Source organism: Aquarana catesbeiana, linkage group LG03 (assembly GCF_042186555.1).
Source record: "Aquarana catesbeiana isolate 2022-GZ linkage group LG03, ASM4218655v1, whole genome shotgun sequence".
In the NCBI taxonomy this organism is placed as follows: Eukaryota; Metazoa; Chordata; class Amphibia; order Anura; family Ranidae; genus Aquarana; species Aquarana catesbeiana.
In genome coordinates, this window is record NC_133326.1 from 121,897,490 (window position 1) to 121,922,410 (window position 24,921).

The window sequence follows — 24,921 nt, forward strand, 5'->3', positions numbered from 1 at the left end:
CCTTCTAGACAATTTTAACAGCATGCACGTCTAAAGTGGAATAACATGAGAGAAAGGCAAGCTGTTTTTCTCAGTAGAACAGATTATTAATAAAATGAGAGATTAATTTCATGTCATTATAATAGTGCTATTTTAAAAAGGAACTGCTGGATTAGACAGGATAAACAACATATCACTAGCAATAGATCATGTGATATAGAGCATACAAATTCCCCAGTTCCAGTCATGAGGCTGAAACGTGATATATGAGTAATAATGCAATTTATATTTTGAAATAATTCATTGCTTCCAAGCTTGGATCATGGTGTCCAACAAGAAGTCCTGGGTTTGAGGGCTCAGCAGGCTTCTAATTAAATACCAGCCTATAATCCCTTACTAGATATAACTTATCATAGTATACAAAAAATATTGTTTTCTTCTGCTAATTCCTGACAAAGTAAATATTTCCTGTCAACACACTTAAACAGCACAAGGGCAGGAGCTCACATCCCAGATGCTTCTTCAATTCATCAGATCAGATAAATAGATAGGTCAGTGCATTTGCTATGGAAAAAGCTGAATATTGGTATGGTTGACCACTTACATGGAAAAAGTAACGAGTTCACTTTACTGATGAGTCTGATTTTATCAAACAATCCTGTTATGTGAAAGTTTATGTAAAACCAAAATCTATTTGTTAGTATGTTTGGCATCATACAAAAAGTGATATTCAGCGCTGACATAAGAGGACACAACTAAAAATGAACTGCTGGCAAACACTTGAGGCCAATTCAAATAGTACCTCAAATAGCTGAGTACCAGAGCTGTTATCTGGGGATTGCTTGCCTGTTTTTTTTATACCGCTGTGTGACCTGTTTCAGGTCGAGTTCTTGAGGTGAGCGGCCATCTGTATTTGTGGTGGAGGGATCTCAGTCACCGGATTTGTCATTATTTGATCTGTGTGCGTCACCGCACCTTTTTATTCAAGCTGTCTCCACACACACCAGTTGGGACTGTATTTATACTTTTTATTTAGTTTACTTTATGAACATTTATGAATTGCGCATCATACTACCTATGATGTTTGGTATCATGCCTCACTATTTACAGTGTTCTTAAGCCATACCCAATGAGCATATGCATTTATGCGGCCTCAAAAAGTGGGTCTTTATTCATGGGGCTGCATATATGCGTACACGTGTTCGTGCTGAGAACGTGTTGCACAGCGTACTCTCTACACAGAGATTGGGATCTCATCGAGAGCCCAGCATCTCAAACTAGTGATTGGAAACTGGGAGACCCCAGTAGAGATACCCTGCATCTATTTCTCCTTGCTAGAGGAGAAAAATATAATACCAACCTACTCGTTCTCTTTGTTCCTCTCAAGACCTCCTGCTCTCTAATCACCTCCTCCCATGCTCGCCTCCAGGACTTTTCCAAAGCCTCTCCAATCCTATGGAATTGCTTACCCCAATCTGTCCACTTATCTCCTACTCATCAGTGTCACCTCATCGGAGCCCATCAGTGCCGCCTTATCAGTGCCTGTCAGTGCAGCCCATCAGTGAAGGAAAAAACTTATTTACAAAGTAAATAAATAGGGATATTGTAAACACGCACCCACACTCACTCAGGTTGAACTGAATGGACTGGTGTCTTTATTCAACCTTACTAACTATGTAAGTTTTGTAAATGAAACAAAAAAAAAAACTTTTTTTTCAACATTTTCGGTCTTTTTTTTATTTGTTTATCAGAAAATAAAAATCCCAGAGGTGATCAAATACCACCAAAAGAAAGCTCTATTTGTGGGAACAAAACAATAAAAATTTCGTTTGGGTACAGTGTAGCATGACTGCGCAATAGTCATTCAAAGTGCAACAGCGCTAAAAGCTGAAAATTGGTCTGGGCAGGAAGGTGTATAAGTGCCCCGTATTGAAGTGGTTAAGGTCTTGAGGAGGCATGCCTAGATTTGATAGACAACCAATTGACAAACTAGAGTGAACACCACAGGCTGACAACACTTTAGATATACAGTTGTGTGAAAAAGTATTTGCCCCCTTCCTGATTTTTTATTTTTTTTTGCATATTTCTCACACTTAAATGATTCAGATCATCAAACAAATTTTAATATTACACAAAGATAACCCGAGTAAATCCAAGATGCAGTTTTTAAATTATTATTTCATTTATTAACCTCCCTGGCGGTATGATTATTTCAGATTTTTGCGTCTCAAAGCGGTACAATTATTTTGCATAGAAATTTTTTTTATGGTAGGTCTGTAATTCTTAGCAATAACACACTTCTATCTGTCCACCAAGAGTCTAGTAGATATCCCGGGTATGATGAAGTTTGAAACACAAAATCATAAATTATAATATAATAAATATAAATAATTTAAAATAATAATAATATAATAATAATAATAATAATAAAATACATTTCCACACGATTCACTATCGCTCAATTCTGCAAGTGTTCTAATTTATTATGGCTGTTTTCTAGCTGGTCTAAAGCCACTTTTGACGTAAAGGGACACTTTTTGGTTGCTATGGACTATCTCAAGTTTCCAGAAAGAAAGAACAGCATATATAATATAAAACTGCATGCAGGGCATGGGCCAAAGCACTGGGGACAAAAGGGAAGTGAAATTTCATACAGTACTGTAATCTGTAAGATTACAGTACTGTATGTGTTATGATTTTTACATTTTTAAATTTGCCGGCAGGCTCCGCCCCGTGCGTTGCGGCGCTCGCAGGGAACGGAGCCTGGCACAGAGAGGCTTCGGCAGAGGACGGAGCCCGCAGACAGCGCGGGGGGACATTGCAGGATCCTGGGGGCAAGTAACCTGCACCAGGATCCTGAGATGTAATCCTGAGTGTGGCTCGGGGTTACCGCTAATGGTGCTGAAATTTAACCCCAAGCCACACTCGGGAATACCGTCAGAGAGGCTAATTGCCCCCTCCCATGCTGAATCATGAATGAACTGTGATTAACCACAATTTTTTGGAAAGCCGAGTTAAATTTCACTTGCAACACTCAGGTCTGATTACTGCCAGACCTGTTGAATTAAGAAATCACATAAATAGAAGCTGACTGACAAAGTGAAGCATGCTAACAGATCACAAAAAGCCTCCCGTTACATCTGGCATAAAACGAATACAACATTTCTTAACAAGAACATTATACCAACAGTCAGACATGGTAGTGGTAGGGTGATGGTCTGGGGCTACTTTGCAGCTTCAGGACCTGGATGACTTACATAATTGATGGAACCATGAATTCTGAGCTCTACCAAAAAATCCTATAGGAGAATGTCCGGCCATCAGTTTGTGACCTCAAGCTCAAGTGCACTTGGGTTATGCAGCAGGACAATGATCCGAAACACAACAGCAAGTCCACCTCCAAATGGTTAAAACAAAGCAAAATTTAGGTTTTGGAGTGGCCTAGTCAAAGTCCGGACTTAAATCCAATTGAGTTGCTGTATCATGACCTTACACAGGCTATTCATGCTGGAAAACTCTCCAATGTGGCTGAATTAAACAATTCTGCAAAGAAGAGTGGGCCAAAAATTCTCCACAGCAATGTGAAAGACTCATTGCCAGTTATTGCAAATGCTTGATTACAGTTGTTGCCAAGGTTGGCACAACCAGTTATTAGGTTTAGGGGGCAATTACTTTTTCACATAAAGCCAGGCAGGTTTGGACAGCTTTTTTGCCTTAAATTAAACCCTCATTTAAAAACTGCATTTTGTATTTACTCGGGATATCTTTGTGTAATAATAAAATCTGTTTGATGATCTGAGTCATTTAAGTGTGACAAATATGCAAAAAAATTAAAACTCAGATAGGGAGCAAATACTTTTTCACACAACTGTACAAACTTTGCATGCACTTTAGGTCCTACATGCCCTGTTTCTTTCTCTAATACCACTCATAAAAATCCACAGAATAAATAGACAATTTTTTAAATTTTTTTATTATACAACGTAAGGACATAGTCTTTGAACTTCCAAGTAATCTGACTTACCCGCAATAATCCTTTACCTCCCTTGGCAAGACTTTCTCCAAAGTCTTTGGGTTGTCTACCCATCTCTTCCCTCCGCTTCTGTTGATACTCTTTATCCATGGTGATGGCTGCCAAACCCTTCCCCACAGATCCTGTAATTCGTGACACCACTCCAGCTGCTCCCCCTGTGTGCAGAGAAGATAGGGTACCATCAAGTAGGACAATCTAATATAATTGATCAACTATATGAATGACCAAATTCTTAAACCAACCCCCCCAATCATAAGGAGTAATATTTCACATTTGGTTACATAACCCAACATTTTGGGATTTTTACAGGTCTACGTAAATAAACGAGTAAGTTAAAGTGTGAAAGCATGTCCTAAACCAAAAAGAAAACTTAAAGAGTAACTACACTTTTGTTGAGAAAAAACATTCCCCTCTGGGTGATCAATGTACTTTGCAAGGTTTGGTTAAACTTTGTTTCAGATTCCTACCTTTTGTTATACTAAAGAAATAGCTATTTGTTTCTCTGTGCCCATATAGAAAGCGAATTTGTATTGGAGTGGTTTTGTAGTTATCAACAGCTGCTGCATCTGCAGGGCACTAATGAGGAAAATTGCAGGGTCTGCATCCCTTTAGACGTGACTTAGCTTACTGACTTAGACTTAGCATATTGCATTGCATTTTACAGAAAATGACAGAGCTGCAGATTGAAAAGGAAAAGTCATTTTTAATAGCATTCAATTACAATATGACTTGTGTTGCAATTGTATACGTTATATTATATTTTTTTTATTTGCTAATTTTTTTTCTCACGAAAGAGAAGTTACCCTTTAGCATAAAAAAGAATATTCAAAAAAATGCAACTGCTTTCGGGACTAGACAAGATTTTTTCTTTTATTGTAAAACAAAAAAAGAACCGGGTTATATTGCGACCTACAATAGGTTTTGAACACTGGCAAACAAAAAAAAAAAAAAAAATGTGACCAGCTTGGAATAATAAGGGGCATACCTAGAGTATTTGACACCAAGGGCGGATCCTATATCTGGCACCCCCCACTTTAACCACTTGAATGCTGTTGCAGGACTTTTTTTCCTGTGCTGCTAGAGCACCGCTCCAGTGTGAAAGCCTCCGGGCTTTCACACTGGAGACACAGCAGCGGCTGTTTTGGGTCGGTTTGCAGGCGCTATTTTTAGCGCAATAGCGCCTGCAAACCGCCCCAGTGTGAAAAGTGCCTCAGTGCCGGTTCACACTAGAAGCGGCACGACTTGTAGGTCGCCTCACCAGCGACTTGCAAAACGACTTCTGTATAGAAGTCTATGCAAGTTGCCCCCAAAGTAGTACAGGAACCTTTTTTCTAAGTCGGAGCGACTTGCGTCGCTCCGATTAGAACGGTTCCATTGTACAGAATGGGAGGCGACTGGCGACTAGGTCGATGTCAGGCTCTTAGTGATGTCATTTCTCACATTCACTTGTACATTATTCTTGATAAACAGGCATACCCCTCCCCTTTTTTTACCCTCTCTATCCCTGCGATAAAAAGTTACTGATGTTTGAACGTCAGCATTTGTGGCCAAATTTCTTGTGCTTATTTTGCACGTATTTGCACGTGTGCACATACATAAGTAAAATAAATTCTAGCACTCTGAATGGAATTTTAACCTTCAAATGAGCATTTTGTGTGCATACGTAACATAAAAATACTGACCCAGCAACTCAGTTTTTGAGTTACTCGTCTACACGCAGCACATGTTTATGCGCCTGAGTGTACAGGCACATTGAACACAATGTGCTGCATTTAGATCAGCAAAAAAAAAAATCCTTTATGAATAAAAATGCTGAGTTTTTAGGCAGCAGTGTGCAGGAGGCCTAAGGGCTGTGAATTCCTAATTACATAAAACATATGTACTATTTGCACAAGAAACAAACTGGAGCTTACCAACAGTGTGCCCAAGAAGACTCCTCACACCTATGGCCAAGCCTTCTGCAAACTCCTCTGGGCCCTGCACTGCTCCCTACAAACAAAGGCAAGTATAGAGCAGTTAGTGTGGTAGATCAGGCAAAACATATTGATTCTTATACATTAGAGGGCTTATTATAGTGCTGAAACACAATATGAAAAACAAAGGTAAGCAGGAATGTGCATATACTTCTGTTAATAATCTTACCACTATAAACATATGAGCATAACTAAATATTAAATGTTTGCAACATGAAGTAGATTTAAAGGAGAAGTTCACCCTTAGTAACAGGTTACACCTGTATTCAGGGTGTTATTAAAGCAGCAGCCTTGCACCCCCCACTATCCCTCACTGTGACAGCAGGCAGGCGATCCTCTCTCCAGATGCTATCACTATGTAAAAAAATAGGATTTTTATAGCAGCTTACCTGTAAAATCCTTTTCTTTGAAGTACATCACGGGACACAGAGCCATAGTAGTTACTATAAGCCACCTTCAGGTGATGGACACTGGCACACCCTAAGACAGGAAGTCCACTCCCTATATAACTCCTCCCACTACTGGGAGTACCTCAGTTTTTGTAGCAAAGCAATACACGTGTATACCAGAAAGAAGGGAGGGACCTGTGTCCCGTGATGTACTTCAAAGAAAAGGATTTTACAGGTAAGCGGTTATAAAAAATCCTATTTTCTTAATCGTACATGACGGGACACAGAGCCATAGTAGTTACTATTTGGGATGTCTCAGAGCAATGCCAACTGAAGGGAGGGAGACACAACAAAATTAGGGCACCATGAGACCAGGGGGCTTATACTGCTGCTTGCAGCACACTGCGCCCAAAGGTGATATCCTTATGACCTTTTACATCAACTTGAAAGAATCTGGTAAATGTATTGACAGAAGACCAAGTTGCGGCTTTGCAGATTTAAGCCATGGAGGCTTGGTGATGCACTGCCCAGGAAGCACCAACAGCCCTGGTGGAGTGTGCTTTAATTTGAAAAGGTGGAGTTTTCCTCTTTAAACCATAAGCTTGAACAATTACTTGTCGAATCCATTTAGAAATAGTAGATTTCAATTCTGCCTGTCCTCTTTTAGGACCTTCAGGCAACACAAACAAAACATCCGTTTTCCGAATATGAGCAGTCGCCTTCAAGTAGACTTTGACAGCTCTCATGACATCAAGAGAATGTAGTAATTTTTCTTCCACAGAACAGGGTTCTGGGGCAAAATGAAGGCAGAATATTATCCTGGTTTAGATGAAAACCTGATACTACCTTTGGTAGAAAATTAGGATGAGGGCGCAATACAACCTAATCCTTGTGAATAATTAAATATGGCTCTAATGCCGCATACACACGAGCGGACTTTACGGCAGACTTAGTCCGGCGTACCGGATTTCGTCGGACAATTCGATCGTGTGTGGGCTCCAGCGGACTTTGTTTTCTCAAAAGTTGGACAGACTTAGATTTGAAACATGTTTCAAATCTATCCGACGGACTCGAGTCCGGTCGAAAAGTCCACTCGTCTGTATGCTAGTTGGACGTACAAAAAGCCACGCTAGGGCAGATATTGGCTACTGGCTATGAACTTCCTTATTTAAGTACGGTCGTACGTCATCACGTACAAATTCGTCGGACTTTGGTTGATTGTGTGTAGGCAAGTCCGTTTATTCAGAAAGTCCGTCGAAAAGTCCGCCGGGCAAAGTCTGCCGTAAAGTCGGCTTGTGTGTACGCGGCATTACCCTATCTGTAGAAAGTCAAGGATTCTACCTATGACATATTTCCTGAGGTCCTGGATTCACACCAGGAGACATTTAGCTTATAGACTCTATAATATATGACTCTGGAGGCCTTGCATTAACCAAGGTAGACACCACTGAACCTGACAGCCCACACTTCTTCAGAATGTGGGTGTCAATAGCCAAACCATTAAATTTAGCGTTTATAAAGTAGGACGGAATACCGGACCTTACGAGAGAAGGTCTGGACGTGGCAGTAGGGTCCATGGGACCCCTAATGACATCCTTACAATCTCTGCATACCAAGATCTCCTGGGCCACAAGAATCACCAACTTCCCTTCCTGCTTGATCCTGTGAAGAAGTCGTGAAAGCAGCAGAACAGGAGGGAATGCATAAATCAGTGAAAACTGATTCCACGGGAATACAAGGCATCTGTTCCGCATGCCAGCGGATCTTTTGTTCTTGACACAAAGTTGTCGATCTTTTTGTTGAACCTGGACGCAAACAGATCCACGTCCGGAATTCTTCATTTTTGACATATTGTCAGAAAGATGTCGGGGTGAAGAGACCATTCTCCCGGGAACAACTGCTGGCGACTCAAGTAGTCCGCCTGCCAATTCTCTATTCCTGGAATGAAGACTGCTGATAGGCAAGGTATATTGTTTTCTGCCCAATTTAACATATGATTCACCTCTCTCTGGGCCGCATGACTTCTCGTGCCCCCTTGGTGATTGATATTGGCCACTGCTGTGGCATTGTCGGATTGGATCCCGACAGGACAATTCCGTAGCCTGAACGTCCAGGCCCTCAGGGCCAGGCGTGCTGCCTGAATCTCTAGAATATTGATGGGCAAGGTCATTTCTGATTTGGACCATTTCCCTTGGACAGTCGCTACTTCCAGGACTGCTCCCCAACCCAAAAGGCTGGCATCTGTTACCACCTTCCAGATAATTGGTAGGAAGGATTTTCATTTCTGCAGATTCTTGGCTATCAACCACCAACTGAGGCTTTGGCACACCTTTAGAGACAAATGCATTGGGAAGTCTAGAGCTTGAACCTTCTTGTTCCAAGCCGATAGGATACTCTTTAGCAGTAGTTTTGAATGAAATTGAGCATAAGGAACGGCCTCGAATGAAGCCACCATCTTTCCCAACAATCTCATGCAAAGTTGAATAGGAGGATTCTTTTTTGCCTTGACCACCTGAATCAGTTCCTCTATGGCACTGATCTTTGCCTGGGGCAAGAACACCCTCTTCTGAGCTGTATCTATGATCAGACCCAAGTATTCCAATATCCTTGATGGTTTTAAGGAAGATTTTTCTAGGTTGAGAATCCAACCTAGGTATTCCAGGTAGCTGACTGTGGTGACCAAACTCTGGTCTAAGCGGGCTACCGTCTGGTCTATCAAGAGCAGATCGTCTAAGTAAGCTACAATCGTTATACCTTGAGCCCTTAATCTGGCTAGAGGAAGAGCCAAATAATAGAGGTGCAGTAGCTAGACTGAAAGGTAGAGCTACAAACTGAAAATGAAGATTTTCTATTTCGAAGCATAGAAATTTCTGGTGAACGGGAAAAATAGGTACATGGAGGTAAGCATCCTTGATGTCGATTGACGCTAGAAGTTCTCCACCTTGTAGAATGGAGACTACTGATCGGATTGACTCCATGCGAAAAGAGCGGGTATTCAAAAACCGGTTTAGATCTTTGAGATCTAGAATGGGTCTGACATCCCCATTTGGTCTTGGTACCATGAAAAGGTTTGAAGAAAACCCCAATCTCCGCTCTTCCAATGGGACCATCGATATCACCTTTTGAGACAAAAGACAGTCCAATGCTTGAAAGAGACTTCTTTTTCCCTGGATCCCTGGGAATGTTTGATCTGAGAAAATGAGGAGACGGGGACTCTCGGAACACTAGTTTGTACCTTAGAATTTTTGAAGAGGCCACCCATTTGTCGACACTCTTCCTACCAGATCCTTGAGAACTGCAGAAGTCTTCCCCCCCACTCAAGCGAGCGGGGCTCCCCTTCATAAGGAGGCCTTAGTACTTTGTTTTGTAGGCTTCCTTTCCCAGGACCTTTTTTGTCACCGGGGGTTGACTCTGAGGTTTACCTCTTGAACTTGACAGTGGAGGCCGTCGAGACTGCCTGGAGGCTGATGCCCCTGGCACTGGAGAAGAAGCTGTTTACATTTCTTTGGATGTATTTATCCAGATCATCCCCAAACAGCCGTTCACCACAAAAGGGAAAACTAGCCAGGAGCTTTTTGCATGGTGCTTCGGCTGACCAATTTTTCAACCATAGTATTCTAAGGATGAGCTCCGGCATGTTCGCACAGCCCACGTGCAGAGCCCGCTAGGAAGTTGGCAGTGCGCTGCGCTAATCACAGGCAGTGAGACATTGTCCCGATACGTGGCTGCAGAGATTGGGAAATGTCTCACTGCCTGTGATTAGCGCAGTGCCGACTTCCTGGCGGGCTCTGCACGTGGGCTGTGTGAACCCACCAGAGCTCATCCTTATATTTTACGCATATGCACCAGCCCAAGCGTAAGGCGTGAGGCCTGGAGAATAGAATCTCTCATAGCGTCTATTGCAAAACATAACGACCCCGGTAGCTCAGCCAACTCTTGGGCCTGCAGATCAGGAATAATCTTGAGCACCTGCTTAAACTGGTCTCTCAAGGATTGACATACACCAATTGCTGCCAGCGCAGGCTGAGTTACTGAACCTGCAGGAGAAAAAGTGTTTTTTAATAGGAGTTCCAACTTCTTACGCGTTGGATCCTTAAGCATTTGAGAATTGTCTACCGGACAAGTCAAACTTTTATAGCAGCGTCAATAGCTGGAATTTCCCATTTTTTATTAAATTTTTCCTCCATAGGATAAAGTGTTGAAAACTTTTTAGGAGGGTAAAACTGCTTATCTGGGTGATCCCACTCAGAATACATAAGCTTTTCCAGCAATGAAAGGAAAGGAAAATCATGAGCAGCTTGGGGAAGCTTTAGCAAACCCAAACAAGAAGTAGGCTTATCGACCGACTCAGTTAAAGGTAGCATGAATGTGGAGCGGACCAATTCAGTAAGAGATTGTACCATCAATCTTTCAGATTGTGAACCTGATCCTTCCACATTTGACCCCTCAGAAGAGGAGCCATCAGCCTCTTCCCGGTCCCCTTAGAGAAATTCATCATCTCCTGCTGTCAGAGAGGAACCAAGAGCAGGATTGACGTCGGGCACTCTGGTGTGCACCGATTCGCGCTGGAATGCGCGCCGTTGTGCGGGCGCGCGGTGTTTGGCGCCAATCACCCTATTTAGTCTGCTGATGCATTGTGCTCGGTGCTGTTCGATCTTCAGCTTCCTGTTCCTGTACCTCCTGTTTACCTGCCTGAACGTCTGATCTCCCTGTGACCCGGCTTGTCTATTGGATTCTCCCCTGCTATCTGCCTGCATCTGACCCCGGCTTGCCTTTGACTTTGAACCTGCCTGATCCCTTGTACCGTGCTGACCGCCTGCTGCCAACCCTGCCTGTGACCTGGACTTTGAATCTGCCTGCTCCTCTGTACTGTGCTGACCGCCTGCTGCCAACTCTGCTTGTGACCAGACCTGCATGCCCTGCACCAGTTAAACTGTGCTTCAGCCTGCCAAGTACCTCCCATCTGCTTGCACCAGGATCTTGGGCCTTAGCTTCACAAGTCACCCACCAGGCTCTCATACCACTCTGCGCTCCCGTGCCTTCTGTTTGCTCTATCAAGGGCCGGGAACCAGATACGTACGGGAGGCCTCCCTCTGCTATATCGGGTTCGTCAGTCAGGTATGTGAAAGTCTGACACCTGCCCCCGGTTCCTTTGAGGGTCAGTTTGAGGGTCCTGGGTAAAAGAAGGGGACCCATCGCGCTTAGTCCCATTCTGGGATGCAATTAAAGCCACTATTCTCTGCTCCAACCCCAATATGGTTTAGGAAAAAAACCTCTTCAATAACAGACAGGGGCTGCAGTGTTGGAAACAGTTGCAACACCAGACAGCCCAGATTGCTTACTCTGAGCAGCCACCTCAGAACTCTCAGGGAAGGATGCCATTTTTTTTTAGAGATGGTTCTAGGCTTTTTTGAGCTTGGAGTCCCTCTTGAGCCCTTTTTTGGGGTGTTTCTGGCCCCCCTTCTGACCATAGCCCGATGCACAAATGCAGAGGCACTACCAGAAGAAATCGCATTCACTGCTTGAGCAATAGTCCAGCCACTGCCGCTGCTATTAACGCTCAGCCTGATGCTATTAGTAAATGTGCCAACGGAATGCTGGTGTCACTAACCTCTTACATGCCCCTTTTTGCTCTTGTGTCCCTCCAACATCTGCAGCCAGCAAAAATGGAGCCTTTAAACATACTCCCGCACTGGACGTTGCTGCACGCTAATGCCGCGCCCCTTCCGTCACAACGCGCATCCCCTCTCTTTTCAAAAGAGGGTTTTCCCGCACAAGCGCGGGCCTCCGATCCGACAGAATCGGCGTGTGTGGGGGGAGGGGATGGCGAAGAGGAGACCTGAGAGAAGCCGCCGTGCAGGGACGGTGAAAGAAACGGAGCGGCATTGCCGATCATTTTGGCTTCCCCCTATCCAGGGAGAGGGGGAGAGCTTTGTCCAGGTGGGGGGTGATTAGTGGAAGAAAATCCCCTCCCCAATTTTACCGGAGGTCTGACCTGCTCGCCGGAGGGAAGCCTGCTGTTTCTGCTGCAAATCGTGATCTTTGAGGAAAGCATGACAAGGTACGTGCTCTATACAGCCCCCAGTGATTACTCTTAGGCATGACAACATTTACTTTTTTTAAAGGAGACATTTCATAAGAAAATTTAAAAATTCCTCAGAAACCTCCACTTACCTTTCCCGCTGCAGGGATTTCTGTGGTGAAACCAACAGATGCGATTTTCACCCCTCACGGTGGGCTCCGTTACCAAACCTTCAGGAACCGGGGACCCTCGGGGAACCCACACTCCTGGACCCATAAAGCACCCCACTAGTAAAACTTTACAGCTGAAAACATCAAAGCACTGGATCCCGGGGTCCAGCTCTCTAAAAAGAGAAGCATTACAGGCAAAACCTCGTTTCTTCAGACACGAGGCCCGGGTACCATTCAATTTGGCCTAGAAAAGACACTTTGAATGGATTCAGTTGCATAGCTTGTTCCAGCAAAGGAATCTTCGAGTGGAGCTCAGCGCAGCACATCTTTACTCGTGACCCACACCTAAGACACTGGCGAAAAAACTGAGGTACTTCCAGTAGCAGGAGGGGTTATATAGGGAGTGGAATTCCTGTCTTAGGGTGTGCCAGTGTCCATCATTTGAAGGTGGCCTATAACCCACATAGTAACTACTATGGCTCTGTGTCCCGTGATGTACGAGTAAGAAAAGGGTGTGGCTGCGCAGGACTCCTCCCACACAGCTGCATCATCCATTCACAGAGTTCTCTGAATGAATGAACTACAACTCCCGACTGTCACTGCAGCGAAAAGCTTGCAGTTTTCAATGAAATTCGACGGTGCGAGGATGCACCCTTGCAGTTCATTGATTCCTTCTGCCCTCCAGTAACTGTCTGCCCACCCATACAGGAGGTATAGGCAGACAGCTGTACTGAGGGTCTGCAGGAGCCTGCTGATCTTGGGTACAATGCTCTGCAGGCTCATAAGGAAAGAAAAAAATAAATGCACATTTTTTTACCTTTACAAAAGTGAACTTTGCCTTTAAAACAGATTTATTAAACTTACCTGAAAAGGTTCATAAAAAAAAGCCTCCACACCTTCTGAGAGCCCGCGAATCAGGCCAAAGGGGTTTCCCAAGACGTCCAAACCCAGGACAAGGACATACAGCTGCTTCAAGAACTACAATGGATAAGAAGGCAATAACCAAAACATTAGGAGAAATGAAAACACTTGCATTTTATGCCACATGTTTAATTGGTTCAACTTGTTGATTTTAATTTAAATAATATGCTGGGTTTATATAACAGATTCCATATAAAAATTATAGAACAACCAGAGTTAAAGAGGGATGGTTTTGCAGGACCATCACCATTGGTAAAATACCTCATAAGTGACATCATCTATAAATATACATTCTATTTGTAAACCACCACTGTTCTAAATTTATTATAGAGCCAGTGAAGCAAATACATTTAGAGATTTTTTTTTTTTTTGTAATTCCTTTAACAAAAAGTAGCATTTTTAAACATGTGCAAAAATAGTGCACAACAAGGTTACATGCATAAACAGACTTGCAAAATCAGTGGTAATGCAATAAGGTCTGCACAGCATCAATTAGCACCCAAGAAATGACAATCTGCAAATCAAGAGACTACTAACAAAAAATATGAAAGTCTGAGAAAGAGGTAGCAAGTGAGAGTCTCCAACATGTGCAGAAGTGCGGCATAAGAATGCAACTACATTTAGAGAAATATTGACATCAAACTTCAAAGATTACCTGCTCGCTGTAATGCCTGACAACAAGATGCCTCAGTTGGTCCTGCTTGTAAAACTTATACCTCACTTCAAAACAAGCCAACCTATAAACAATATAAAACAACCCTGTCATGAGTTCTTTAGGTTCTAATGAATAACTTATATATGATGAAGGAAGTGATACAGGATATATATTCTGGAAGGAGAAAGGTAAGCTTTACTTGAAAATAAGATCATCTACATCTGTGAGAGTGGCTCCAATGCTTTTTAGAAGGAGGTTGACAGAGCTGATGGCAACAATTTCACGTTCCTCTTTGTTTGATTCTTCTCCTCCTGCTCCCAATGAGAGGCTGAGGTGTAACTAGAAATGAAGAGCAAAGGATAACTCCAACACGATGGGACAGATGCATGTTATTTTGTGCAAGTTCTAGTAATGTACCAAGCAAACGGTAAATAAAAAAAAAAAAAAAAAAAAAAATGTATGTATAAATGTTTGAATTCAAAATGAGTTCAATACCAAATGCAGCAACTGGCATAGGGTCTGCAGTTCAGCCTGTTTATGTTTAAAGGGTTAGTTTACCTTTACAAAAAACTACCTATGCAAGAAGGGGGGTTTGGATAATAACAAACTGTGGAGCTCTGAATAAGTTTAATAATGCCCTTGCTATAGGTGCAGGCCATTTAATACCTTCCAAAGTCTCACAGGAATACTCCTGGGATGTTGCTAAGTGAGGCGTAGTCATACCTGCTCACCTCCACCATCACAGCAGTGAGCTTTTTTTTTTTTTATTCAAACCCGTTCACGTGCTCTTTCTCTCCCCCCTGATGCAGCAGCTCTGAGCTCAGCATTTGAGAGCTCAGAGCTGCTTGCGGTATGTAAATGGCCTAAACTTATAGCAAGGGCATTATTCAACTTTGGTCAGAGCTGCACAGTTTGTTTTTATCTACAGATGCCCTTTATCTGCACAGGTGAACTAACCCTTTAATATTACTGAAGAGACACCCTTATTGGTTTGTGAAGGTGAGCAATTATGCCCACCTAGAAAATTTAAAGCCTTGAATGGTCCCCATTTATTGTTATTTCATATATTTGCAAGTACCGTGTATTCAATTTGCTTATTCTAATGATTATTATTTACCTGTTATGTACTATAAACTGTTAAATAGCACACTGTGAATAAAAAAACATTTAGGGACTCAGAGCAAACACTGTGTGAAATATACACGAGAGTTGTATAATAGTTTTTAATCATGTGTATCTTAAATAGGAAGTAAACGCTAATTTTTTACTTGTACCTACAAGTAAGCCTATAGTAAGGCTTACCTGTAGGTACTGTGAATATCTCCTAAACTTTCAAATTTTAGGACATATTCAGAGTGCATGCAGCCACCAGAGCATGCACTCTGAAGGTCCGGTTTACTGTGCCGGACCTACAGAGCCCGTGCCGTAAACGGTTGCTCTCGCGCGCATGCACGGGAGTGACGTCAACGCAACTCGGGCCACTCACAGCGCATCTGGAAGAAACACCAGGAAAGATGTCAGCCATCTCAATGGTGTGCGGGCGTAGCCGCAGGGCTTCGTTCTAAGGTATTTCATAATGAGCTAGTATGTGATGCACCAGGGTTTACAACCGCTTTAAAACATGGTCATAAAGCCAACAAACTTGATTTCCATATCAGTTATATTAATTTGGTACCTTCACAGGAGAAATATGGAAGTGTTCAAAGAAGCTCAGGGTGGTGATATCTGTCAGAGAAGATTCCATCAGCTCTGTGTTCAAGGAATCTAAATCTTTCTGGATTAACTTTGTCTGTACCAAAAAAAAAAAAAAGAAAAGATAAAGTCAATCACGTTTACTGATGTTTAACCAAGTCAAATATTACATAAAGTGTATCCCTAGCCAAAACCTATGTTTTAGCTATTGATAGATTATTTTTGCTGTCTATGTCCTGTTAGGGAGTTGTAGAAAATGGCAGGAAGGAAAAGTCTCCACTGAGGAAGCGAACAGCAATAAATAGCTAACAGCAGCTCTAACTAATCAAGTCCATAAATCCATATGCTTGGGAGATTTACCCATCGCTTCCTCTTCAGGTAATAACTTTGCCCATTAAACACAAGGAAAACTTTATATGTGCAGTATACAAACTTGTCCAAAGTTTGTTCTGCCTTTTCATTTTTTTTTAATCAGGCAATTTTTATTAAACAGATTTTCATTTTACAACTTATACAGAAACACGCTTCTGCAGAATTAATAGAAGCATCACATAAATTTCCAAATAGAAATAAAATACAAAGTACAAAGAGAACATGCGATTTCAAGATTGTGCCAAAATAGGTATAAGAGACCTTGGGCTTCATTCACAAAGTAGTATCTTACCGCATCAGAGTATGTGGTAAGATACCGCACAGCATTTTTCAAAGTTTTTTGGCATTCACAAAAAAAACGCTACCGAAATCCCACATGAGTTATTTTATAAAGTCATGAGGCATTTTAGTAGTGAAAACATGCGGTAATTTAACGCCTGGTGGAAGCCGGCATTTTTATTACCAGTAGTAAATACCACGTTGTTAAGGAGCGGGCAGCCACCAGAGTCCTTAACAACCAGCAACTGTCATGGCTGTTAAGGAGTGGGGGGCCGTCACGTCCACAACAACCGGTGAGTCATGAGCTGTCAGAAGGGTTCCCTCTTTAAAAAAGAAAAAAAAGAATTGCCGACAATGAAAAATTAAGAAAAAACACGGCGTGGATTCCCCCCAATCCATACTTCGGGTCTGGCATGGATTTTGAGGGGAACCCCCACACCAAAAAAAAAAAAAAAAAAGGCGTTGGGGAACACCCCAAATCCATACCAAACCCTTATCTAAGCATGCAGCCCGGCAGGTCACGAAACAGCCGTTTGGAGTGAAAAGTAAAGGACCGCACACACGATTAGAAATTCGGCAAATGATCGTCCGTTATTTTTGCATTCTAGTCTCATATCGAAAATGAAGAGATTACTCAACTTACTAAAATTCTCGTACGACAGAATACAACTTCGGAAGTGATGTAATGTAATGTAATGTGAAGTTATACTTTAGTTTCCAAGCGTGCATAGTCTTGTTCTTCCGATTTTTTTTTTCCCAGACGGAAACAGTACTGATTAAAAGAAAATCGTGTGGTCTGGTATCTTATGAGAAAAATTCTTGTGTTTGTCCCTTTGGATAATTTCAGACAAACTGTCATGATTGACTCTCGAAAGCTGTGTACTAACGATCGGATTATTGTACAAGTGGTCTCATTCATCTAATTTTCTGATCGAGTGTAGGCTTTACGGTCACCTATCAGGCCTATTTTGGAGCAAGTCGTGGAAACTGCCATTGCTAAAACTGAGGAGAGATTGTACTTTAATGAACGTGTCGCTGCCTAGCTCTGTAGAACATGGCGCAGCTGTAGATACTGAAAAAATGGTCTATTAGGAATAAACCTGGCCAAAAAAGGGAGCTTTTTTGGCCAGGTTTATTCTTGCAACACCCCACCCCCAAACTCACACACATACACACACAACTTACACGTTGTTTCTCCACCTCAGGAGGAGTGGCTGGAGTGAACAGCCCCATGATTGCAGCAAGGAAACCCTGGTCAATCTTTAAAGCCATACACTGGATCAGAACCATAAAGTACCTACACAGAAAAGAAGCAAGTGACATAGGCAATTAACTATTAAAGTGTTTGTTAACCCAGTCCTGCAAATCACTGTCAGCCACTCTATTATAGCAAAGCATACTGCACTGTATAAGTCTTTTATAAAAACGAGGTATGTAAATACCTATTTAAGGTGATTTTCAGGCCGGTCACGTGACTCAAAGCCGCTTTAAATCTCTGACCGAGATTTCCCTCTAACGTCGGCTGGGGAGGTTGCTCAGCCCCTCCTACAGTAGCCCTGGAGACTGTCCGTGAGTCACGTGACCCGCCTGAAGATAACCCTAAACAGGTATTTACATATCTAGTTTTTAGAAAAAACTTTAACAGTGTGGTATGCTTTGCTATAATAGAGTGGCTGTCAGTGACAATGTCTAAGCTTTTACTTCTGCTAATCGCAGCAGAAGGGGGGGTAGGAGACAGACACAGGCATGGAGCTGACAGGCAGGGAGGGAGGGGGTGAGGGGTAGAGAGGAGTGCAGAGCAGGGCTGCGGATGACAGAGGGACATACACTGACCACGCTGGTCAGGGCTCAGCAGCCTTGATTTTCGTGGTCAGCGCAGGGAGGGGGATACAGAAGTGGCAGGTTCAGCCAGGTTTTTTTTACAGTTTAGAAGAGGGCAGATTACATAGCATAAGCACTGTGCTGTTTAATCTGCTTTAAGGGACCAGGATATCCATTTTTTTGGGGGGTTAACAAACACTTTAATAGTTATTAAGAACAATTCAATAAACAATAGAATGTACATGCTCCCTAGGTTTTTTTAAAAACTAGAGAAAACTTGATGCAAGCAAAGCATTCAGTGCAGTTTACAGGAACAAAGAAAAAAAGCTAGTTTTATGAAGCTGATGAATCTAAGTATGTGTAAGAAAAATGCACTGTGTATGTCTTCTGTAACTTGAATATCATATTGAATGTTTAGTTACCTTCATGAGCTGTCTTCTGTACTCCATGAATTATGCTAGGTGCACGTGCACTACAAATAGATATCTAAATGTGTAGAGGTTGTAACATCATAAGCATCTGACTATTACTTTCTACCAGAGTCTCTATGCTGATACTTATTAAAGGCTGAACGGTCAGTATGATATATGAGTGTGCAATATATTTAAAGCAATCCTATACCTATCCAAATAATACTAAACTGTATCTGTAATTCTGTGGCAGAAAGCTTCATATGACTACAAGTAGCGTAAACATCCAATAACTTTTTTGGGAGCTCTAACCCCTGGGTTGTTCTATTATGCAGTTATTGACTTGACCTGTGAAATTTGTGCTTTGGCTAGCAGCCTCATAACAACAAGGCATTAATGTGATGGACACCCCAGGGCCATCTTAAATAACATCATGGGCCCTGGGAAAAGTAATGCATAGGGCTCCTACCAGGGAGATGGTGACCTGCAGCGTGCTATGCGTGCAGTGGCAAGGAGTGAGTGTGGCTAAATAATGCTACATATTGGGCGTGGCTTTTTAGTCTACACACTTCCTCCCCATATACACTGACTCTTTTTTCCTGTACACAATGCCCCCCCCCCCGTAATGAATGCATCTCCCAGCCATTTAGCGGCCTGTATTTATGCATGACTGTACAGGAGGGGGGGGGGTAGGAGGGTACAGTATAGGGTTTAGTAATGTATAGTGTCAGGTTTTGATGGTATAGGGAAGTATAGTGGCAGGTTAGGGTAGTATAGAGCAGTTTAGTGGAAGGTTTGGATAGTATAGTGAAGTATAGCTGCAGGCTTAGATAGTATAGGGCAGTATAGTGGTATAGTGGACGGTTTGGATGTTATAGGGCCGTATAGTGGAAGGTTTGGGTAGTATAGGGCAGTATAGGTGAAAGTTTGGATAGTATAGAGTAGTACAGGTGAAGGTTTGGATAGTATAGGGCGGTATAGGTGAAGGTTTGGATAGAATAGGGCGGTATAGGTGAAGGTTTGGATAGTATAGAGCGGCAAAGGTTTGGATAGTATAGGTCAGTATAGGTGAAGGTTTGGATAGTATAGGGCAGTATAGGTGAAGGTTTGGGTAGTATAGGGCAGTATAGGTGAAGGTTTGGATAGTATAGGGCAGTATAGGTGAAGGTTTGGGTAGTATAGGGTGAACTAGTGCCAGGTTAATGCTGTATGCAGTGACAATGTGCTTGGTCACTTACAGCATTGCTGGATAAAAAACTCCCAGGGCTGCTAGGGTCTCTTCTCAGCTTGAGTGAACGAGTCCGTAGAAGGAGTGGAGGAGGCAGCCACACCCCTGGCTCCGCCCACAAACTCTGGCTGCCTCTGGAGATACTGAAGATCTCAGAGGAACAGCCTAACTTGATTAAATGAGAGGGGAGTGTATGTTTACACAGAAACAGTACGTTTACACACTAAGCTGCAAGGGGATAGGGAAAGTGCAGGGGCCCCCAATGCAGCTGGGGCCCCTGGGATACCCCAGCAATCAAAGGTAAGGTCCAGGGGGCAGGACAGAACAAAGCCTTTCTAGATGAAGTGCTTCAGAAGTCCCAGGGTAATCTTTGCAGATCAACCTTAAATAAGTTTTCCTGATTTAGCTGTAGTGTTTTACTAAACCCTAATGAACTCAACACACAATCTCAATATAAACAAATCCACCACCCTGATTGTGAAATATTATGTAAAAGTCCACCAGAATTAAATTATGTGTAATAATGACTTCTTGTGACCACTTTAGTTCTCCTACATCCAGTTAATCACAATTGGGGCACTCCTTCACAGTCACCACCACTACAAAATACCCCTCTTACCTAATCAGCCAGACCTGAACCTGTAGCTCTCCTCCAACTTGTGTCTATCAAGCTATTGGGATTTGAACACAGGTATTTCTTATTTCTATTACCAATCCAAACACCCCTTATTATAGAGGTCACAAACGCTCTTTCATAATAACAGGCACATGTTCAAGTTCTTCCTCTTCACGCCACAAAAAAAAAAAAAAAAAGGCGTAACCCCATATAATTCAAATTTATTGTAAACATAATATACTCACAAAGCCAGATTGTGTGCCCTGTCCTACGCACGTTTTATTAGAAATTATGTCTTATGGTGAATCGGGAACCTTTTTCCCCCCGAAGACATAATTTTTGACGAAATGTCAGGGTGGTGGATTGAAGATTATATTGGGATTGTGTTTGATTTTGCACTGAGTTTGTTTGATTTGCATTTATGACTGTAGGTGTATTACCATTATAATCACTATTCCTAAAGGAATAGCATTACACATTTATTTATGTATAGGTGTAGTGTTTTGTTTATGAAATGTAGATATTTTATACCCAGAACAAAATAAATGACTTACTTAAACTGCTTGACTTTGCTGAATTCATTAAACCTGGTAATAATGCTAATATCAATGAAAGGCTTAGGTTCTAAAAGAGACAAAAAAGTCAGGAAATTAGTTTTTCTTATCTTAACAAAACATTATTAATTGCATGAACTGCTTACTCCACTGTGATGTTTTCTTGGTTTATTAAAAAAACAAAAACAAAACCAAACAAAAAAACTGATATTAGGAATATTTTATTCATAAAACTTAAATATTCTTTCATATTTTTGGAGATGTGGACAAGACTTGGGCAACCTAATACATTTACCGTGTAGATGTCTAACTGGTAAGGTACAGGAAAAATACAGCCCAACAGGATCTTTGGTGTAAACCTGACTTGTGATTCACTAGCCTGTATTCTAGGCCGGCTACTCTTCAATAAACATGAATAGCATATGCAAAGAGCCATTAGCAGAACTCTTTTACCAAGAAATTGAGTTGCAAGAAAATTAGTGTCTCTCCAACACTGGGAACATGCACTGAAGATGTTATATATAATGGAAGCCCTTTTTTTTTCCCCTTTAACATTTGGCCACCATTTTATGCACACCCTGTTAATTTCCCTAGCACATAACTATTCTATGTTTGGGGTTTGTCATATGCTTCCCCAGTTTCAGAGAACAGAATATGGTCCATAACCTTTCAGGTCTTAGCTATCCTATTTATGCTTCACTTGCCCTCTCTACCCTCTTCTTTCTTTGATCTATAACAGAGGTCTTCAATCTTTCAAAACAAAAGGCCAGTTTACTGTCCTTCACACTTTGGGGGGGCCAGACCTTTCCCAGTGGGAGTGGAAAATGGCCCGATGTCAGTGGATATAACCAATGCCCCATCATTGGTATTAGTGGGAGGAACAGTGCCCCATTGTTGGTATCAATGGAATGAATAGGGCCCCAACCCTGGTGTCTGTGGGAGGAAGAGTTCAAATTGCTGGTGTCAGTTTGAGGATTAGTGCCTCGTATCCCCAGGAGAAATAGTGGCCCTTTTTTTGTCAGTGGAAGCAAGAATGCTTTATTGTTGGTGTCAGTGGAGGGAAAAAAAAAGCACCATTGTTGGTGTCAGTGGGAGAAAAAGTGGCTCATCGTTGGTGTCAGCGGGGTGGATTTGTGTCCCAAGGGCCAGATAATTGCGAGCAAAGGGCCACATTCAGCCCTTGGGCTGCAATTTGGATACCACTGCTCTATAACCTTATTCCATTTACTACCATTTGGTTTGAGTTTGGTGACTATATATATATACACATATTATATATATATATATATATATATATATATATATATATATATATATATATATATATATATATATATATACATACACACACACACACACACACACACACACACACAGTTGCTTACATACCCTGGCAGAATTTATAATTTCTTGGCCATTTTTCAGAGAATATTAATGATAACACAATATATATATACATACACACACACATATATATATATATATATATATATATATATATATATATACACATACATATACACACATACACACACAGGTTTTCACAAGCATTAAATGAATCCACAATTTGTGTTCACGGCATGTAGACATTGTTTAGTTACAAAAACATAATTTTGCCCAAAGCTCTGATTCAAAGATAGCGAGATTTTTCAGAACTTAATAAATCATTTGCACAACCTCAGGAACATTATTTGATTGTAACAGTTAAAATATTTTTCTAGAACTCTGCTTGTAAAAAAAACCAAAAAAAATATTAATTCAATTGCTATAATAATGGTTGCATTACAATGGTAGAGACCGGCAAAAGAAAGCATAAAAATAATATACATAAAAATGTATTTGACAATCAAGGTCTTTACCAGAGTCCTGGGCAATGGATTTTGGAGGTGCTACTGGATGAAAGACTGCTGGGAACATTGAACCAGGAAGCTGGTTATCCACCTAACAAAGCAAACACAAAAGTAAGTTCTATAAATTCTCACTATCGTAGCAACTTGTCCATCGCTTCCTGCCAACCAAGTACATCTGTAAATTAAAAGCTTTATTAAATAGCAGAGTGCAAAGAAAAATGTCATCTAGTTTTTACCCTAGCCAGGCTAATAAAGTATTATCTGTTTGTTATGAATCACTGTTCAAAATTAAATTTTTAATTACTCTACCTCTAAATTAGCTTTTGCTGTTAGTGGAAGAACTGGATAACTTGTTCTAACAGAAGTTGTGTGGATCCTGCATAAAATTTCCCTGATCGGACAATTCCATGCGGGGAAAGATGGAATAAAACCATTTGTACATGTTTATGTTAAACAATTTCTTTCCTTTATAATATATTGTGTGGTTCTGAAATAATTCACATAATGAAGCGGAGCATATAACATTCAAAAAGCCAATGATTTATTAAAAATGAACATAAGCATAAAGTTAAAGCAGAGTTCCGCCTAAAAAAATAAATGTAATAAAAGACAGCAACTACAAATACTGCAGCTGCTGACTTTTAAAATAAGGACACTTACCTGTCCAGGGCACCCGCGATGTCCTCACCCGAAGCGGACCCATCCCTCAGCTCCGGGTGGAGGCGCCGGCATTGCTAGTAAGGGACTTAGGAAGTGAAGCCTTCCGCCTTTATAGCCTTGGTTCCCTATTGCGCATGCAGTAGGGAAACAGGTGGTCCCTGCTGTCTTCTGGGACCTGTGTGTCTCCCAGAAGACAGCGGGGGGACGGAGGAGGGGCCGGACATGACGTAGATCGCCGCAGACACTGCAGCGATCTTTCGCCGGAAGTGAGAGCAAATACCTGTATTATAACTATGCATGTATGCCAGTTTAGGTGGTTTCACCTTAATCATCTACTAGAATAAAAGGCCCGTACACAGCACAATGAGAATATTAGACAATTTTTTTTCCATGCTGGTCTCATATGGAAAACAAATAGGTTACTAAAGTTACAAAAATTCTCAGACAGAACACAACGGCTACATGAAAAGGCTGTGAGGAGGAGTGAGCCTGACTGCTATACAATTTTTTAATGGTGATTTGGTTAATATTTTCATTGCACATACTCAGTGTTTATTATTACCGGCAGGAATAACACCAGATGTGTTTTGCCTAAGCACATATATATTATCTTGGTATTTTAATTGCGTTTATTATGAATTAGTTTATTGTGCACACCCAGCACTTTAGTACAGTCATTTACATTGGGGAACTAATAACTGTCAGATTTGTTATCTAGTCATTTTTGCACTTTATATAACTGTAAGGATTCCTACAGAGATCAATATAGCACACAGCACTTATTTTTGTATTCAGAGTATAGTGATATCAGCGCACCATTTTCTACTATTTTATTACTATTTCAGTGAAGAGATCACCCTTTGGTTGCAGCTTTTATCCTTTATATATATTTTTAGTTTTTTCCCACACCAGCGCTTGAGTACTATTATTATTTTTAACTTCAGAAATTATGTATTTTTTCATTTCCGGGCATGCGCAGATTTTTTATTTCGTGCAAATACCATTCTAATAACATGAAAATCATTTGTTTTGTTATCTTACAAGAATTTTTTGTGTGAATATTTTGTGATATTTTTACATGAACTGTCATAATCAGCTCTTGGAAGGTGTGTACGAATGATCAGATTATCAGACAATCGCTCCAAATGCACTTGTTTTCATCTAATGTTCTCATCATGTATACTAGGCATTAATAAGCATTTAACCCATGCACAACACGCAGTTTGGCACGTTCACCCTGGCCGCTGGATGACCTTGTCCCGGGGCACTGCATGCATGCCTGAACTAAAGGCAGGTG

The 24,921-nt window shown here is 41.5% G+C and overlaps 1 protein-coding gene across 1 annotated transcript in view; it reads right to left on the reverse strand.

Moving 5' to 3' along the window:
- Nucleotides 1-24,921, reverse strand: part of VPS13C (vacuolar protein sorting 13 homolog C) — a 548,274-nt gene that overhangs the window by 79,352 nt on the left and 444,001 nt on the right. Inside the window, exons 72-80 of the mRNA XM_073619118.1 lie at nucleotides 22,974-23,055; nucleotides 21,115-21,184; nucleotides 17,671-17,782; nucleotides 15,818-15,931; nucleotides 14,342-14,481; nucleotides 14,143-14,224; nucleotides 13,431-13,544; nucleotides 5,926-6,001; nucleotides 4,004-4,167 (exon numbers count right to left, since the gene is read on the reverse strand). Of these exons, the coding sequence (XP_073475219.1) occupies nucleotides 4,004-4,167; nucleotides 5,926-6,001; nucleotides 13,431-13,544; nucleotides 14,143-14,224; nucleotides 14,342-14,481; nucleotides 15,818-15,931; nucleotides 17,671-17,782; nucleotides 21,115-21,184; nucleotides 22,974-23,055 (954 nt within the window). The remainder of the gene's footprint in view (nucleotides 1-4,003; nucleotides 4,168-5,925; nucleotides 6,002-13,430; nucleotides 13,545-14,142; nucleotides 14,225-14,341; nucleotides 14,482-15,817; nucleotides 15,932-17,670; nucleotides 17,783-21,114; nucleotides 21,185-22,973; nucleotides 23,056-24,921) is intronic.